Source organism: Cavia porcellus, unplaced genomic scaffold, assembly GCF_034190915.1.
Source record: "Cavia porcellus strain 051 isolate PalLab524CR breed Dunkin Hartley unplaced genomic scaffold, mCavPor4.1 scaffold_16, whole genome shotgun sequence".
Lineage (NCBI taxonomy): Eukaryota > Metazoa > Chordata > Mammalia > Rodentia > Caviidae > Cavia > Cavia porcellus.
Window position 1 is genome coordinate 19431071 of NW_026947499.1, and position 20072 is coordinate 19451142.

The 20072-nt window shown below is 39.6% G+C and overlaps 1 protein-coding gene across 14 annotated transcripts in view; it reads right to left on the reverse strand.

Moving 5' to 3' along the window:
* Git2 (GIT ArfGAP 2) overlaps positions 1–20072 on the reverse strand; it is a 53093-nt gene that overhangs the window by 24019 nt on the left and 9002 nt on the right. For 10 of the 14 annotated variants that reach the window (XM_063225839.1, XM_003477920.5, XM_063225836.1 and 7 more), the window contains exons 5-12: positions 18332–18418; positions 18093–18223; positions 15328–15422; positions 6983–7028; positions 5734–5785; positions 1802–1874; positions 1471–1568; positions 204–315 (exon numbers count right to left, since the gene is read on the reverse strand). In XM_063225839.1, the coding sequence (XP_063081909.1) occupies positions 204–315; positions 1471–1568; positions 1802–1874; positions 5734–5785; positions 6983–7028; positions 15328–15422; positions 18093–18223; positions 18332–18418 (694 nt within the window). The remainder of the gene's footprint in view (positions 1–203; positions 316–1470; positions 1569–1801; positions 1875–5733; positions 5786–6982; positions 7029–15327; positions 15423–18092; positions 18224–18331; positions 18419–20072) is intronic. The other 4 variants (XM_003477923.5, XM_013141776.3, XM_063225838.1 and 1 more) reach the window with 3 other exon arrangements.

Genomic DNA, 20072 nt, shown 5'->3' on the forward strand with positions numbered 1-20072 from the left:
CGGAAAATATATTTGAATAAGTTATTAATTGTGAAATATTATAGATCAGACTCCAAAGAGGTAAACTTTTCATCCCAACAAATCAATAATAAAATTCATAGGACTGTAAGCTATCATGCTAAGGTCTCTTGTAATGAATTTACAACTTTAAATTTAATGCTTATAAGGCCAAACAAGCTGACGTTTAGCTGTTGGACACTTACCTTTTGAACTTGAGTGGGGACTTCCCTGCTGTCTCCTTTTGGCATCGCCAAGAATGTCAATGACTAGTGTGGCAAACTCATGGGCATTAAACCGAGCTAGCTTCTGTCTTCCCTAAGGGAGAGAAAATAATTGAAAACATTCCCCAATGTAAAAATACAGACATAAGCCAAACCAGTAGAACTATTGATAAGATTCTCACACTATGGATAATCCCAGCACTATCACAGTGTAATCAATCACGGCCATAATCAAAACAGTAATGTTTTCCAAAAGCCATTTATGTAAGAGGACTTCTTAACAATAAAATTTTCAGAATTTAATTGGCCAGGCATGGTGGCGCACTCCTGTAATCCAAGCACTTGGGAGGCGGTACCAGGGATCGAACTCACGACTGCCTGCTTGCAAGGCAGGTGCTTATGCCGCTGAGCTAAATCCCCAGCCCCCCAGAATGCATTTATTTTTGTGAGCAAAAATAAAGTGGCTCTGGCCAGGGTGGTGGGAGCACTTCCCTAGCACTCACGAAGTCCTGCACTATCTAAATAAAATAAAATGGCTCTACTTCATGCTTTTCTTCTATTCTTTAGTAACAATTTAGTTTGGAACTAGATTCAGTAATGGTAAATGTTTAACACGGAGGGAAATTTCTAAATTTCAAGGTAAACGTAATTATAGTTCAGATGTGGGGACTCTATCCTTATATACGACTATTCAAAAAATTAAAACTAAAACACTTTCTGCATTTACTTATCATTTCTCCTCTTGATGTATACTGCAGCTGTTTTTAACACTGTTATATAATATAGTGCTTTAATGGTATAAAACTATTTTACTAGAACATTATTCCAAAATGAGAAATTTCAATATAAAAAGAGACGGTTTTTTTGAGCCTTCTGGTAAACAATTTGCTTTTCTGAAGTCTATAGCCATTTAAAATCCTATCTGTATGAGAAAGTCTATCCTATCACACTGCTAGCCTTATTATATATTTTGTTGTCTTAGGTTACTTTTTTTTGACTACCAGTAAGTTTAAACATTTTTTCACAAGGCATTTATATTTTTTCTATGAACTGTCTTTTATTCTTTCCCAGTAATCTATTTTACATCTGTTGCTTTTCTTATCATTCTGTGAGTTGTGTTTAGTGTGTATAAAGGTATTAAATTTTAATCAATCGAATCACTTAAAATACTTATCCTGGGAAAATGACATACCATGACATCAGCCATTCCCCAAATACTACCAGTTACTCTTCAAACTGAGCCACTTGCCTGGTTTCGTGTTGATGAGTACTCAGGATTGACCGGAAGAAAGGGGACCACGGTTGTCTCGGTTACCAGGGTGCTGTGGTTTTGCGTGGCAAGCCAGACTAGCCAGAGGAAAGAGCCAGAGACAATCTCATCACACCTGGGGTGCCACCACGGTGCCGGGAGGAGCGTTACTAAGGAAACTTGGGGAAGCACACTCTGAAGTCAACACACGCAAGGGTACACGTTGACACACGCCTTATCAGGACAGTAGAAATTGGGCAAATAGAACACGGGGCTTGTTACTGCCCACTGATAACAGAAGCTTAGTAAATAAAGCCACATGTTAAGTCACCTGCATCAGTTTCTCGCCTGTCAACTTCATCGTACACATCCATGGCAAGCTCTTCAAACAAATGATTACTTAGCTGAAAGTAAAAAATACCAGGAACACAAGGGACAAGGATTAACACCAGGAGGATGAGAGGGCACTGTGACTTATTCACCCTTTTAGTTCCAATGCCCCATCAAAGCCAGGGACTAGCAAATACCCACTCTTACACACATAATGACTTTCCCAGAACTGTACAAATCCTCTAGACGCATCTGCTTCCCACAGTGGCTTCACTGCTCTGTGGCACAGACAGGGTCGCTGCTACTGAGAAGTCAAGAGGGGCTAACACGTTATCATCTCAAACGCAGTTCCAGCTCTGCTTGGGCTGGCACCCTGCAAGGCACCTCTGTTCTTGAGATCATCTGTCAGTTCCCCGAAACATAAGGGCTCTTACATCCCTGGTCGGATACAGTGAAAACACGCCCTTTGTGAAGATACACATGCTGTGCACAAAGACAAGCCCAGGCCGTGGTCAGGTGCCTCTGTCGTCCTCAGCGGCAGCCCTTACCCCACAGAGCCGAGTTCCTAACAAAGCAGAACCTGACTCATCAGCACACTGTGAGGTGTCAGCTTGTGACACACCACACATGCTGAGGGGCCTAATCAGCAGCAGCTGGGGCCTGGGGCCTAGGGCTGGGGACAATCAAGGTCTTTGCAACTCAGAGGAGCTTAAGATGCTGCCAGGGCAACCCAGGCTCTCTCTGTGCTTTTTGCTTCATGAAATTCATCTGGAGATGTGGCAGCTGTGACTTTTTTTTGTACTGGGGAAATGGAACCCCAGAACTGAGCTAGATCCCTAGCAGCTCCCCCACTTTGGTTTACATTTTTAGACAGTCTTGCTAAGTCAGTAAGTTGCCCAGCTCGGGCTTAAACCTGAGATTCTCCTACCTCATAACCTTCCAGGGTGCTGGGACTATAGGCGTTCACCACCACGCCAGGCCAGTTTAACTGACTGCTGCCCTGCTGTAGGTAGGTACTCAATTTACTGCACTGCCAACTCTGTTCATCACATCCACAAAAAGTACCAGGCACTTGGGTGCCACTCACACACTAACCTACGGCATTTTACGCGACAATTTTAAAATGCTGCCTACGGAGACATCATAGGAACATGTACACTAATTTCTGTGTGAAAAGCAGGATATAAATGCTACAATTATGATTTCCAGTTTAAAAGTAAGATACATATGAAATTAGAACTGAAGGAAATATACCAAAATACTGAGCCTGAATCCATTAGGAGTTTAATGACTAAGGATGATTAGTCATTATTCTCTATTTTCAATTTCTCTACTGTGGTCAGATTATAAAGAAAAATAAACCCTGAGAGTCGGCTGTGGTGACACATGCCCATACTGATACTCAAGAGGCTGAGTCAGGAGGATCATAAATTGAAGACCAGCCTAGACAACTCAGTCAGACTGTTAACTAAAAAAAAAAGAAAAAAAAATCCTGGGGAGTTAGCTCAGTAGTAGAGCACTTGCCTAGGATGCCAAGGCCCTGCATTCAATCTCTAATACCAGAAGAGAAAAACAAACAAAAATACCCCAAATCCCTGAGAGCCTACTGTCAAATATGATAATGGATTGGGAGCTTTAACTTGCTCCGTAAATATCAAATTTTCTACCTGGGAGTGGTGGTGCGTGACTCTAAACCTTATATTCTGGAGGCTGAGGCAGGAGGAATGTAAGATTAAGCTCAGCCTGAGCAACTCAGCAAGACTCTTATCTCAAAATAAAAAATAAGATAACTGGGGTTGTAACTCAGTGTCAAGGCCCTGGGTTCAATCCGCAGTACCTCCCCTGAGGAAAAAAATCGTTTTCCTTCTCAGGGACTATACACCGGTATATTTATTAGCAACACCACCAGCCAGCACTGGTCTAGCATTTATATACTGGGCACTGTGCTAACAGCACCCTATTTAGTACTTTTATTACTGTCCCATTTTACAGACGAAGGAAATCAAGGTATATAAATTAACAGCTTGCCTAAAGTCACCAAGCTAGTAAATGATGGAACGGAGAATCAGGTTTAAGTCTCTCAAATGTTAACATTTACTAATTCAAGGAATACAAGGGCCCTTGTTGTATTTCTCTTAATTTTTCATTAGGGAAGGAAGGAGGCAGAAAGAAAGAGAAGGATATGGGGTGGAAAAGAAAAAAAGGAAGGAAGGAGGGAGGAGGAAGATATGAGGGGATGAATGCCGAGTTGGCATTCGTGAGAGCAGCTATCTGCAAGGAGACCACAGGCCAGGGCAGCCAACAGGTCATAAAGTCATTCTGAGTCATTCTGGCTGCAGCCCTGCGGCACCATGCCCTTCTGTCCTGGGGCCAGATACCAAGGCACAGGAAGACCAAGGTGCCTGGCAGGGTCAGAGGTGAAGCTGACTAGTCTGACGCATCGCTCAACCATCTTACAAGCTGTGCCAACCCTGTCCAAGGTATGTATCTCAGCTACATGCCAGACATCCACAGCACCTCAGCCTTGAGGCAGCTTTCAGACTAATGTATAGGAGACTCAAAGGAAATCTGGTTTTTTTAAAGGTTTAATTCATTTATAATAAAAATTCATTTACATATAGTGAGTAATTAAAAAGAAAACCATATAACACTTTGTGCTAACTCCAAAGCTTATTATCTTTATCATCTTACCAGAGTAGTAAATTTAAGAAAGGCAATAAAACACACAGACACACAAAACCATAGATATACAACACAGAGACACCAAACAAATTGCATAAAACACATTTATTTCATAGTACAGTTAATCCTAGTAAGGATAAATTCATTTTTATGTAATATTTAATATAAGATGAAAATCTAGAAAAGGATCTTCTGTAAAAGGGAGAATTGGGAAGAAAGTCATGGTACAGAAGCAGCAGTTTCAGAGCTGGGCTTTGGAAAAGGTGCTACCTGCACAGTGAATATGGTCAGAACTCAGCTTCTTAAAAGAGAAAAGTCGCAGAAGCTGGGCAGGGCAAATGCCCAGGCAAGAGTGGACTCCTGGAGAGGACTGAAGGGGCAGCTCTTGGCCTCAGTGTTTAGCCATAAAGAAACATCTGAACACACAAGTGTATATGTACACACACACACACACACACACACACACACACACACACACACACAGTGGGAACCAGAAGAGTAGCTTTGAAAGGTTAAGTTGTATGACACCCTTAGAGTTTATGACAACAAGCTAAGAATCTCGGTTCCGATGCAGGGAACAGTAAGTAATCTGGTGGCAACACCCTGGGGAGGTATCACTGGATGGACCTAGACGAAGGCAAATGCAACCCAGAGAAGCCTACCTCCCAGGTGCTGACTAAGGCTGCAGAGACACAAGGCTGCACTATGGAGGTAATCTGCAGGACTGGGAAGGTTCTGGGCACATGCATGAGTCTGGACCGACAACTTTTGAAAACATAATTCTGAAAAGCTCTAAGGTATGGCATACAGTGGGTGAGAGAATTAGAAGTGTGGCAGGGATCTATCTACAGGCTCACCCCCAAGCCAACATCAGCTCCATCACTCCCTAGTATCCAATGTGGCCGCACAAAGTTATCCCAAGGAAGCCCGCCTCACTCACTCATTCACACCGAGAGACAGACACTGAGGGCTCTCGTGAGGAGAAAAACCATCTCCTACTGCCATAGACACAGTCTTCACTTTTAACCTGACGGAGAAAAATGGGATTACCCAAAGCAGGGCCAGTGAATTGGATATATTCAACTTAATAGTGTTTTCACGCTTCACTCTTACATAATCATTGGTCTGCTTCTACTTGAACATCGCGAAGTATGAAATAAAATCATTGTGACACAATAGTGACTAGCATAAGAAAGGTACCAGCAGGATATACCGACTCCCATACTGATTCCACAGTAAAGAGATACTCACAGACTGAAGTTTCTTCTTAGCAGCTTTTGCCAATTCAGACAAATCCAGGCTGCTAAGAAAATGTACAAAATGCATAAGCAAATCAATCAAACATGTGCATGAGCTCTGCAGATATTTCAGACACCCGAGGGATGAAAATATTAGTTACAGTGTAGGGACACTATCTGAGTCAAGCATTCAACAACCAGAGAGACTCAGTGAGGAAACTGACAATTTGGCCAAAGTGAGTCCTAGAAATACAAGTCTAGAAATATAAAAGGAAAAACATCACGCAACTAAAATAACAAAAATACTGCCAAGTGAATCTCTGGGCCCTTCTGTAAGGAGTCACAATTTTTTAAGTATTAAAAAACTAATCAAGGGGCCAGGATGTCAAACAGTGGTAGAGTGTGTGCCTAACAAGCATGAGACCTTGGGCTCTATCCCAGCACTGAGAACAGGGAGCAAGCAGAAGGAAATATGATACAGGGAGAGTGGGAAAAACCAGAATGGCAAGATTGTGCTGGAGCAGCAGTTAATGATTTCATAAACTTTTGACAGTATTTGTGCAAAGGTAATTGGCTAACTGGGTTTTAGGTTCACTCCTGTATCAAGGAATTCACCCGCTTTACAAACTGGGGTCGGCAAATTATGGCCTTAAAATTGCTCAGTCAAGGAGCTAAGAATGGTGTATTTTCAAACGGTGGTGTGTGTGGGGGGAATAATACTTCATGGAGGGAACTATAATATTCCATCAGTTGTTAAAATTATATAAAATTCAAATTTCAATGTCCAAAAATAAAATTTTATTGGAACAGATATTCCCATTCACTTACATAATGCCCATCTATAATGGTAGGGTGAGGAACTGTGACAGAGGCTGTAGGGCCCACAAACCCTGAAACATTTATGGGCTAGCCCCTGAATACAGATTGGTGACCCCTGCTATAGACAAAGAATATAATCTCTTATGTTACAAAAAGATTTTGAGAATTAACCTATGCTACAATATTACTACCACGATTGGCTAAAACAGTGACCACAGTGACCACGTCACTGATCCAATTTCTTTATTAATTAATTGGTTACTTGTGCTCTTTCAAACTTAAGTTTTACATGATTTACTTACAGCCGTCTTATTCCAAATTGTACAGCCATAAAAGAGAAAAATGTATGGGCTTTGTTAAACAAACTATAATAAACTTAAATACTATATAACCATGGCAATATTGAGAACAGGTAAAATTAAATGGTGTCTCCATGGCCTTACCTGTCTGCCATTTGAGGTATTATAAAGTGCTGTCCATTTTTGTGATCTGAAACAGAAACCAACAGATACATACTGATAAGATCTGTTGAGAAACACCACTATTATTTTCTCAATGTAAGTTGTGCAATTTTTTTTTTAATATATCAGGGATCAAACTCACAATCTCACGCTTGTTGGGCAGGCACTGCTGTGCCACTGAGCTGTATCCCCAGCCCTCAATTTCTATTTTTCCATAATTATGAATCACATTGGGAAACAGAGATTGTTAGGCTGGCCAAAATCCCAAAGGCCTGAGCAAGATGTATGCAGGATCACATCCTTGCTTTCTTCTGGCACAAAGATCCAGACGTCACTTAGCAAAACATCTTTGCTGACCCCATGCCCTGTGGTTTGTTCACCCCAGGATAACTGATTATTTTCAGCTATCCTGCGGGAGCTGAATTAGCTCAGAGCTGGTCTCCCTCAGTGGGCTGCTGGAGCTTCAGTGAGGTCTGATGGCATCTTCAAATTAATCAACTAGCAGAAAACCATCAAGGCTGGATGGGTAGTCTTTGCAGATTGATGCTTCATGATCTGGTCCTAGCATAGTTTCTAGAGGGCAGTGATCCACATCCAATCAATAAAACCATTATAAGCATCTATATAGACTTTGGGGGTAATATCAGCTACATTTCTCTTGGATAAATACCTAGGAGTGAGGCTTCTGGGTTATGTAGTAAATGTTCAACTTGGTAAAAAACAAAAACAAAGACAAAACCCTGCTTGATCTTTTTCCAGAGTATTTGTATTATTTTCTATTCTAAACACTAATATATGAAGGTTATATTTGCTTCATGTCTTTCCTAGCACTTACATTGTTGGTCTTTGGTTTGTCTTAAAATTTTAGGTATGTTGTAGTACTCCATTGTGTGTGTTGTCCTGTTTTCCCAGTATTGGGGATTGAATGCAGGACCTCGCACATGGTAGGCAAGTGCTCTACCACTGAGCTACACTCCCAGCCCTTTGGTGTGGTTTTAATTTGCATTTCCATAATGGATTATGCTGTTGACTTTGCCATTATGTGCTTAATTTTTGTCATCTACACACTGTCTTTGTTCAATTTTTTTAATTCTTTTTTTTCCCCTTTCCTCCATCTTCCCTCCCTCTCTTTCTCTTTCAAGATTAGGTCTACACCTCCCTTGATTAGGGCTCAAGCAATGGCCCTGGCCTTCAGTCTTCCAAGTGCCCGGACTATACTTGTGTCCCATATTCCTGGCTCTGCCCAAGCTTTTACTGGGCTGTTTCATTACTGCTGAGTTCTAAGAGTTCTTTGAATATCCCAGATACAAGTTCTTCATTGACTATGTGATTTCCAGATATTTTCTCCTAGTCTGTGGCTTGTTTTTAAAAAAAAAAATTTTTTTTTTTTTAAAATGAGGCAATACGTGCTGGGGATTTAGCTCAGTGGCATAAGTGCCTGCCTTGCAAGCAGGCAGTTGTTGAGTTCAATCCCTGGTACCGATTTAAAACAAAAATGAGGCAATGTTTGCAGTCCATGATCACATTCATCAGGGGGAATTGGTACATGCATAGTCACATCACTTAATTTTTTTGAAGTCCCCTTCTCTTCTCTTTTCCCTTTTTATCCTGTTAATCAAAGTTTTCTCAGAGTATGAGGCTTCACTTTTTTTTTTTTTTTTTTTTGAGACAGGGTCTTGCTATGTAGCCCAGGCTGGCCTCGAACTCATGGCAATCCTCCTGCTTTAGTCTTCCAAGTGCTGGAAGGCATGGATATAGGCATGCACCAGCACACCTGGCAAAGTTTCACTTTTGATTAAGTATAGCTTATCGATATTTTCTTTGTGCTTTTGATATCATATATAAGAACTTTAATAAAATCATAAGCATTTTCTCCCATGTATTCTAGAAGTTTGAGTTTTAGATTTTATATGGAGATCTATGGTCCAGTTTGAATTAATTTTTATGTAAACTGCAAAGTTTGGGTTGAAGTTCTTTCTCCTGCACACAGATGACCAGTTGTTGCTCCAATACCACATATTATTCTCCCTTGGATTAGTTTTGTACCTTGCTCAAAAAATCAACTGAACATATTTATGGAAGTCTATTAGTTTCAGTAATCCAAATGTTTATCTCTTCATTTATTTTTATCTCTTCAAATATTACTGACTTTTTAGCAAATCTTAAAATTGGATGATATGCTTCCTTCTACACTATTTTGCAAAGCTGTCTTGGCTGTCTATTGCCGTGTCTTCCCCCTCAAATTTTAGAATCAGTATGTTTATGTTTACCAAAATATTCCTGAGTTAAAATAAATTTACATAACAATTTGTGGAAAACTGACGTGTTAACTATCTATCTTATCTATAAAAACAGTATGTGATTGTACTTATCCAGGTTTTCTGTGATTTCTTTTATCAGTACTTTGAAGTTTTTAGCATATAGGCCCTACAGATAGACAGTAAGATTTATACCTAAGTATTTAATTTGGAGCTATTGTAAATGGTACTGTTTTTCTAGTTTCAGTTTCCAATTTTTCACTGCTAGTCTAAAAAAACATGATTGTCGGGTCCTGACTTTGTATTCTGTATCCTTGCTAAACTCATCAATTAGTGTAGGAATTTTCATGTAAGTTCTTTGGCATTTTCCACCTGGAAACGATCTCTTTTGAGCGGAGATAGTTTAAGTTTCTTTTCAATCTTTATTCTTCTTTGTCCCCTTGCCTTTACAGCAGTGGTTAGGATCTGCAGTGTGGCACTGAACAGAAGCGCTTAGAGAGTGGACCCTCTGGCCTTGCTCCTTATCTTCCCTCAGGAAAAGCAAGTCTTGTCCATTCCTAGTTTGCTAAGATTGTTTTTTAAAAAATCATTCATGATTGTGAGTTTTCTAGAACTACAGTTTTCATGAATATTTGGTTTTCTTTTTTTGTCGGTTAGTGGGGTGGATCACATTAACTGATTTTCAAATACTGAATCTGGAAACTACTATTGATTATGTTTTATTTTGCTTTTTATATATTGTTAGATTCAACCTGCTAACATCTGATGAAGGTTTAGTTTACATTTATGAGGGCTGTTTTCTGCACTCTTTGCAGGATTTGGTTTGAGTAATCGTATTCAAACATTAATAATACATTCTCGGATTGTAAGACAGGGATGTAGCCAGTGTGAGAGCATTCACTTGGCATGCATGAGGCCCTGGGGTCAATTCCCAGCACCACACTAAGGAAAAAAATAAACAGGCAAATAAATAACCAAATGATTACTTATTTCTAATACCTCTCCTTTTGGTTTAGGTATGGGGGTCTCACTATGCAATTCAGGCTGTCCTTGAACTCACCATATATCTCATGCTGGCCTCGAACTTGCAGTGATCCTCCTGCCTCAACCTCCTAAGGTGCTGGGATTACAGGCATGTGCTCCCACTCCATGCTCTTTCCTTTTCTTCTTGGGTGGGTTTGGAAGTCTATGGCTTTTAAGGAATTAAGTCCATTTATCTAAGCTCTCCAATTTGTGTGTATACTTATTATTCTACTTTTTATAGTATTGCGGATCAAACCCAGGACCTTGTGAATGCCAGGCAAGTATTACACCACTAACCAATTTCCTCAGCCCCTATTTTTGTCTGTGTGCTGTTCAATGTCCAAGCACTTTCTAGTTTAATTCCCTTACAATCACAAAATATATTTTGCAGGATTTTAATTCTTTTGATTTGCTATGGTTTGTTTTTTACTAAGGTATACCAGTGAATGTTCAAGATCTAGTTCAAAGGCAGATGTATTCTGATGCTGGGTAGAGTACATCTATAAATAACTACATCTAGTTGGTTTTTGGTTTGGTTTAGCTCCATAGCTTGACTGATTTTCTACCTGGAAGTTCTATTTATTACTAAAAGAGATATGTCATGTGTCCAACAATAATTGTGTTTGGTCTCTTTTTTCCCAACAATTGTGGATTTCACTTTTGGTCTTTGAGTTATAGTGAAGTTTGTTTCATCTATGAGGTGTGACTGAAAATATGGTGAACATTTAATGTTTAAAAACATTACAAAAGATGTATTACCATTAATTCCCCTCAAAATACTCCCCCTCGATTTGAAGACGTTTATTCCACCATTCTTTCCACTTTCTGAAGCAGTTCTGGAAATCCGCTTCTATATCTTTAGTTGCACTTGGTGGCTGTCTTGATGCTCTGAATTGATTCAAATTGTCTATTCTTCATGGTCATTTTGATTTTGAGGGGAAGAGCAAGAACTCACAGGAGCCAGACCCTTCCTTATCTGATGAATAACGCACATGAGAATACACTGGAATGTTTTTATGATCCTGCCTTTCTGTTGGATGGCACTCAGCAGCAGTATTGTTTGTATTTGTGTGTGTGTGTGTGTGTCTTTTTCCTTTTTATCGGTACCGGGGATCGAACTCACGACTGCTTGCTTGCAAGGCAGGTGCTTATGCTGCTGAGCTAAATCCCCAGCCCTCTTCTTTGTATTTTTTAATCATACCATTTGATATTTTTTATCAAAAGAATGTTTCTAGAACTGCTTCAGAAAGTAGTAGGAACGATGACAGAAAAATGTTTGAAGCCAGGGGCAGTATTTTGAGGGAAGTTGTAGACTTTTAGTTTACTAAAAATTTAAGATTTAACTTTCACCATATACGTTGATCGTCCCTTGTAATTTGAAGCTCTGTTGCTTGGCACGCACACATTCAGCCTTGCTATGTCTTTTGGTAAATGGGCCCTTGTACCATTGGTTTATGCCTCTCCTCTAAGTCTCCTTGTTCTGAGGTTTACTTTGTTTTAATATCGCCACTCTCGCTCTCTTTTACTTAGTGTCTGCATGGAGTATCTTCTTACATCTTCCGGTATTTAAATTACCTATATCCTTATAATTATATTTAAAGTCAGATTTTTTTTTCCTTTGCAGTACTAGAGATTGAACCCAGGAACTCTGCACTGAACTACATCCCCAAATCTTTTTTTTTTTTTTTTTTTTTTAAATTTTGAGATATGATCTCATTAGCTCACTAAGTTCTGCAGACTGAACTTAAACTTTTGATCCTTCTACCTCAAACTCTCAGTGTGCTGGGATGTGTACTAAAATGCCTAAAGTTACAAGATACTCTCAAATATCATTTTTCTGCACAGAACTTGTCCTAGAATTTCTGTTAGAGCAACGAATTCCCTTATTTTTCTTTATCCTACAATGTCTTTATTTTGCTTTCATTCCAAAAGTTATTTTCACTGGATATCAAGTTTTTGACTGAGAATTCTCTTCTTTCAGTTCATTAAAAATATTGAAGCAAAATCTTTCCCATTTGTATGACTTCTGATAAGAACCAGGGAATAACCAGGATGCTCAAAAAGTTTGAGATCTCAGAGTATTTTACAATTTTGGATTAGGAATGGTTAATAGGTAAAACCATGTAAATATTTCAAAAGCCCCAAATCACTAAGATCTGAAACACTTCTGGTCCCAGGCATTTTGTATAAGGGATATTCAACATTTATTGTGTGTCATCCTTTTTTTACTGATTGCTTTTTTTTTTTTTTTTTAGTACCAGGAATCAAATTCAGGACCTCACACTTGCCAGGCAGATGCTGTGCCACTGAGCTATACCCCTGCCCCTTCCTGGGTGTTTTTTTTTTTTTTTTTTTGGTTTTGTTGAGACAGGGTCTTGCTATGCAGTTCAGGCTGGCTTTGAGCTCACTTCGTAGCTGAGGATGGTCTCCAACTTACAACAATCCTCTTGCCTCAGTGTCCTGCGTACTGGGATTTCAGGCTTGCACCACCATGCCTGGCTTTCCTGGTTGCTTTTAAAATGTTTCCTTTACCTAGTTTTCAGTAGTGCGATGAGTTTCGAATGTGAATTTTTAAAAATTTATTCTCTCTTGTGTTTGCTAAGCTTCTTGAATATTTATGTCTTTTGAAAAATCTAGAATTTTTTGGCCAATATTTCTTCAAGTATTTATCTGCACATCACACTCTTTCTCATTTTTTTCAGAGTCCAGCAATACAAATGTCAGATCTTCTGGTAATTCTCCAGTTTCTTGAGGCTCTGTTGAGTTTTTTCCCCTCCCACTCTTTTTCCTGTTGCTCAAGCTGGATGATTTCTAGTGATGTATTTTCAATTTACTGACTTTTGTTATTTTTAACCTGTTATTAATCCTATTCACTGACTTTTAAATTTTTAATAACTGCCTTTTTCAGTTCCAATAATCTTACTAGCTTCTTTTCTGTGTCTTCTATTTTTCTGTTGAAATTTTCTATACTTCTTATTTCAACAATGTTAACTTTTAGCTGGGTGTGGCAGCATACATCTGTAATCTCAACCCCAAGGGTGGCTGAGGTAGAAGGATTTCAACTTTGTGGCCAGCCTGGGCAACTTAGCAAGTTAATATCTCAAAATTAAAAATAAGGCGGTACATGCTTGTAATCCCAGCACTCCAGAGTCTGAGGCAGGAGAATCACTGTGAGTTTGAGGCCAGCCTGGTTTACACAGTGAGTTGAAGGCCAGCCTGAACTGCACAGTAAAATCTTGTCTCAAAAAAACCAAAACAAAGCAAATTAAAAATAAAAAAGACTGAGGATATAGCTCAGTGGAAGGCTTTGGATTCAATCCTGAGTACAACTACAGGAAAATGAAAGTTCACTCTTACTTGTAGGAGCTTGGTTTTACTACCTATTTTAAAATATTTCTCTGATAATTCCATCACCCATGTCACCTTGGCACCTATTGATTATTTTCCTCTTGCAAGTCCATGAGATTTGCCTGGTTCTGCATATGTTGAGACACTATGGAAGGTACCAAGAACATTCTGAATATATGTGCTAAGACTGGGTCTCCTTTAAAATCTGGGGAATGCTAAGATTTTTGTTCTAGAAGCCATTTTTGTTTTACGAGTTGAGTTTTGCCTGCTCGGCAGGAGGCAAGAGAATAAGCAGTAAAACAAAAGCAATCCGGGGGCCTTGTGCTTGTGCTCAGACATTTAGATACCACCTATGTTGCCACTGGTTTTGCAGCTACTGTAGCCACAGGCTGGCCTCGTGTCTAGGAGGAGAATGAGCAGAAAAGGGAAGGAGGAAAAAACCCCAGGGGAACTCCCCTATTCTGTATCCTGAGAAGTCTCATTTCCTGCTCCTCAAACTAGAGAGAAAACTTCTTTAATGCTTTTTTTTTTTTGGTACTAGGGATCAAACTCACGACCTCGTGCTTGTCATGCAGGCACTTATGCCACTGAGCTAAAGCTCAGCCCCAAGACTTCTTTAATTTGTAATAGTGTTCCAGGTCTCAGATTCCGACCGAATCCATATCAGAAATGAAATGAACAGGAGATTCACCACCCGTTTGGTGGCCTTCAAGTTTCTTAATTCATGAGATAGGATTTACTCTCCAAAGTGCTTAGAGGGCCTCCAAGAACACTTGGGTTACAGTTTTTTAGTTCTGTTCGGAGGAGAGACAGGTTGAGTTGCTTCCTCCATCTTATGGAGAACTGGAACAGTGGGGGCTCCTAACTCCATCACATGTGGACATCACTCAGCAAGGACTGACAAAGGTATTTATTCTGTATAAGGCCAAGCAGGAAACATTTTAGGCTTTGTGACTATTCACAGCAACCACTGAACCACTCTGCTCTGCCATTTTTGTATGAAAGCAGCCAGATACAAGACGCAGGTGATTAGGCACAGCTACCTTACAATAAAACTTTATTTAGTTAAACAGTTGTCAAGCTATATTTGGCTCACCAACCATGGTTTTGAGCCTCATGCCACATCACAAATAAGACTGGTTATAAGCGAAGTTTACTTTTGGGATTTTTTTCCATCATTAAATAGCAAAATTCTTCAAATATCTGGAAAAATTACTGCTCTTTTCTTCCACTGCTAGTCCTATGATAGTCAGGAACTATCCTATGCATTCAACTTGGGGTCAGTTATATTCCTTGATTCATGAAACATCCAACAGTTACAATAAAAACTTAAAAACTAAAATTTCAAGATCTGATCAACTTTACATTTATACACAATGAAAGTTCTTTTGTTAACCTTTTAATCCTTAGTCACAATTTTTTTATTGCTTTTTGAGACAGTTTCATTATACAGTTCAGGCTGGCCTTGAACTCACTTTGTAGCCCAGGCTGGCCTCAAATTCACAGCAATCTTCCTGCCTCAGCCTCCCTAGTACTGGGATTACAGGCATGTGCCACCATGCCCAGCACTCACAATTTTCTTGAGGCTATGTTAAAGCAGAGGAGGTCATGTAGGAAAAAAAAAAAAGAAGTGTCCCAACTTGTTTTTCCAGATCCTTCCAAACTGGAGGTGTGGCCGGTCATTGTCCTTTCACTCACCTGGTTTTCTGCCGCAGAGATAGAAGGCCAGTCTGTCAGTCAGCTCGTACTGTATTTCTACAAGGCGTTCTGCCAGCTCATGGTGCCCTCCTTGCCTACCGAAAGAACAAAGTACCATTGATACTCCTCACATTTCACAGGCGTCAGAGTAGAAAAGTACAAAGACATCCCCTGAGACACTTGAGCAGTATTTCAAACACGGGTTTCTAGAATAATCTGTGTGAGGCAGATTGTTAAGATCTACCTTGAGTCTCACTTTTATAAACTGTTTGCACCATCTGAATTAGCCCTTTTCCTTATAAACATGTATAAGAATAACTTAATAACTTTGTAAGGTATTCTAACACTTATGAAGGATAAGGAATAACTTTGTTTAATGAGGTGAAAAAAATAAAGGTACAGGACCACGGCAGTTAATGAGGATGTTTCCAGAAATGCACATTTGGCAGGCCTCCATTGTAAGGATGGGGAGGGCCCAGGCATCAGTATTTTGAAGAAGGCCCTTCTCCTAGATGATTCTGCTGCAGCCAGACTGCCTCTGGGTACATTCAGAAACTACAGAACTTCACGGGTCCCAGTTTAGAGACAGATCGATCTGCAGAGCTGACACCTGCAGATGTTTTCTCTCCTTTTATGGGGAGAAGCTTTTTTTTTTGGTTTTTGGAGACTGCGTCTCGCCACACGCAGTTCAGGCTGGCCTTGAACTCACTATGTCCAGGCTGGCTTAGAATTCATAGAGATCCTCCTGTCTTGGCCTCCCAGTGCTGGGATTATAGTCTGCTTCCTCTCTTTATCTTATCTTCAACTTCAACAGCAGAAATACAGAGTTTCCCTTTCTTCATTCATGAAATAAATACTTAAGGTACTTAGAATCCCTTTAGTAACAAGGCATATAGAGAAATGATTATGTGGAGAAATTATTATAGGTAAAGTACCTATGAAGAAACTCCAAAGTAAATGATAAATTGTTTACTTAGGGCTCTTCTCTTCAAAGGTTAAATTGAGTTTTGGCCAGCTTCTCTTCCCACCATTCAATGCATTACAATTTATCTGCCAACCATCACAGGTCTTTGATTTTTAACTTTTTAAATCATCTGTGAAATCATAATCGATGGCACATCATAATTTAACTGACAGACTTTTCCTAACGCTGTAGGAAATAATGGTGCACGGTACCATCAGTGCAGACTCAGACTGACAGATACTGGATTCTTGTGGTCATTCTCAGGCATGCTCAGCTCTCTCCAATCTGATTTCCTTCTGCGCTGAACTTAATGTGTCCATACAGACTTCCTAACCTTAACTGCCTTTCTTCTCACCTGGAATACTTTAGCTCCTCCTTTACCAGTCCACATCTAACCTATTCGTCAAAAGAACTAAAGAAATTTCCCACTGGGCATGGTGGCGCACTCCTGAAATCCCAGCACTCAGGGAGGTTGAGGTAGGAGGATCTTTGCAAATTGAGACCAGCCAGGACTATGAAGTAAGCCCAAGGCCAGTCTGAACCACATAGCGAGATCCTGTCTCAAAAAGAAAAAACAAAGAAAAGAAAAAAAATTTCCCAATGATTTGGACCACAGAAAAAGAAAATTTACATGTGTTTTTTAAGACCAACTATCTGTTTTGAATCGCATGTTATCTTGCCCCATTTAACCTTTTCAGGCATAGATGAGTCATTTCTTCCAAGAGATAAATTCTGGGAGGACAGTTTGTCATTTCACTCATTTTATCCTTTGTGCAGCAGAGATACAGTTCTGCAGTAAATAGAGGTTGGGGGGGGGGAGAGATGACTGGCCTCTGGCATTTAGTGATATTGAAGACTAATCTGAGTTTACTTATTTGTCCAGTATTTTTTATGATTAGAACATTCAAATAAAGAAAAATTAGGTGGTATGGTGGCTCATGCCAGTAACCTGAGCTTCTCAGAGGCTGAGGTAGGAACTTGAGTCAGGGACTTGGAGATTTGCTGGAGCAACACAGTAAGACTTCATCTCAAAAAATAAACCACCTAACACATACAAAAGGAAAAAATTTAAAAATTATACAAAGAACACACAGATGTGCACTATCTAAAACTTACAACTGACAATTTACCACAGTTGTTTAATCAAATCTATAGATTTGCTCTTAAGTTTGAGCAGTGACTAAGAATATTATAAAACTCAGCTGAGCACGATGGTGCACTCTTGTAATCCCAGCACTTGGAAGGCTGAGGCAGGTGGATCACTGTAAGTTTGAGACCAGCTTAGGCTACAAAGTGAGCCCAAGGGTAGCCTGAACTGCATAGTGAGACCCTGCCTCAAAAAGACAAAAAAAAAAAAAAAAAAAAAAAAGAGTATTATAAAACTCAAGAGTAGGTTCTATAATTCTTGATATTTGATTTGTATTGTGACTATATTTCCAACACATGTGTTATAAAGGACCAAGTAAAAGATCCTTTGGAAGCTAAGCATACTAGTTTATAATTCTACCTTTTTCTAAATTTTGATAGGCCAAGCTTATATACTTTTGAAATGTATTCATCTGCAAAACAATAGAATGTGGCCCAGTATGTACACCTGTAATGGGAAGGCTGAGGCAGGAGGACTGTTGTGAATTTAAGGCCAGCCTGGGCTACAAAGTGAGTTCAAGGTCAGCTTGAACCACATAGTGAGACCCTGTCTCAAAAAAAAAAAAAAGAAATTAAATCTTGGAAAGGGTTAAGCACTAACCACACAACATACAGCCAACACTATAGAGAAGGGGCAAGTCTCCCAGACTCTTACCTGGCATAATCAACAGGAGTTTTCCCACTAGAATCTTGTGTGCCTGGGTCTGCTCCATAGACTGCCAGTAATTCAGCCTGTAAAATCTGCCCTGCTTTGGAGGCAACATGGAGTGGTGTGTTTCCTTTTTCCTAAGAAGCATTAATAAAAAATACACAAAAAAAGCAAATTAAATAAGCTAAAGGCATGAACACAACTCAACGTCAACTTAATATCTGAATCAATTCACGTTTTCTTACTGGATGAAAGAAGTTGGCTTGGGCTCCTAAAGACAACAGCCTCAGACAGGTTTCAAGATTTCCTGTCCTTACACTTGAGTGGAGTTGCTGGAAAAAACACACACACACACATTTAAAAAAAAAAAAAAAAGGAACATTTGTTGAAACCCTCAGGAATGATGTACTACAGCAGCTGATAGCCTATTTTAATATATGTTACATTAGTAACACACAATCTTTATTTGCTTCTGTGGGGCAGATGGAGAAGTCCCATGGGGTGGGCCAGGCTTGTTTTGCTGATAAGGAAACTAGGACTGTGAAGAGCGACCTGCACGAATGCAGGACTCTTCCAAGTGAGTGGCACAACCAGAACATGAGAGGCAGTACAAGATGGCTGTGCATGGCTCTGAAATCCGATGGACCCGAATTCCATGCCCTACCTTTTCTCTTCAAACTGTGCGACTTTGGGACAGTTCTTTAAGTAAGCTGAACCTCAGCTTCATTATCTCTCACATGGTGATAATAGTGCTCCTCTTTTTTGGGGGGGGTATCGGAGTCGAACTCAGGACCTTGCGTTTGTAAAAATGCTACCCATGGACAAGGTTGTCAGGATTCAATGATATAATTAAGTACTTGGCATTGAACCCACTATACGAGAAGCGCTCAGATAATTCAAATGCTGTTATAATAATCACTTACTGTCATAGTTATTGAATCTACAGCTTCAAATTTTACACTGTGTAAGATACAGGATTCTGTCTTATACCTTATTCTCTCAACAACATTATCCCTTGCCTGGCCACAATAGTTTCCTGAAGTCTCTCAGGGTGGGAAACCAAATTCTGTAGTATCTCAGAAAAGCTCAAACATTCAGAAGATGACCTGCCTTCCTTCAAGTCTACCCCAGACTTATCTACGATGCAATGTTACAGGAATGGGGAAATCTACTCTATCATCTACATTCAAATTGTATTTTTTAAAAAGTTGGTTAAAAAAAAAAGAAAACCAGGTAAGTTTCATTTATTAGTGGAAGTCACAATTATATACACATCTATACAAAGTTTAATATTCTAAATTGGGAGACAGAGGATTTAGCTCAGCGGCATAAGTATCTGCCTGGCAAGCCCAAGGTCATGAGTTCGATCTGGTACCCTCCCCCCAAAAATTCTACATTGGGCAAGCTCTGCGTGATAATTTGTGAATACAAGTGCTTTAAAAGGGGCTGGGGATTTAGCTCAGCGGCATAAGCACCTGCCTTGCAAGCAGGCGGTCGTGAGTTCGATCCCCAGTACCGATAAAAAAGAAAAAGACAAAAAAAACCCCAAGTGCTTAAAAATATGTACATTCCTTGTAGCACCTCAAGAATGTGCTAAGGCCCACCTACTCATTTTACATGTATAATAAACCTGTGTACTACAACTCTGTGTCACACCCTACTTTCTTACTATACAACTTGGAAGCTGTCCTTACTAGAAACAACTGTCCTGCAAACTTTCTAGTCCTTGCTAGGAACATACTCTGACATGGTGCTTATTTCAAAGCTAAACAAAAACATTAACTGAAAAAATTTTTTAAATACTGAAAAAATAAAAGTAGTTTTCTGGCTACTTACTTTTTCTTTCTGTCCTCTACCTCACTAGCGTAAATAGCTGCTATCTGAATTATGATTAAAGATGAAACTGACTGCAAAAGATGTTATTAGTAATGTAATCAATGAAAATTAGTTTCTCCTTCTCTTTCTTCTTTTTTTTTTTTTGGTACC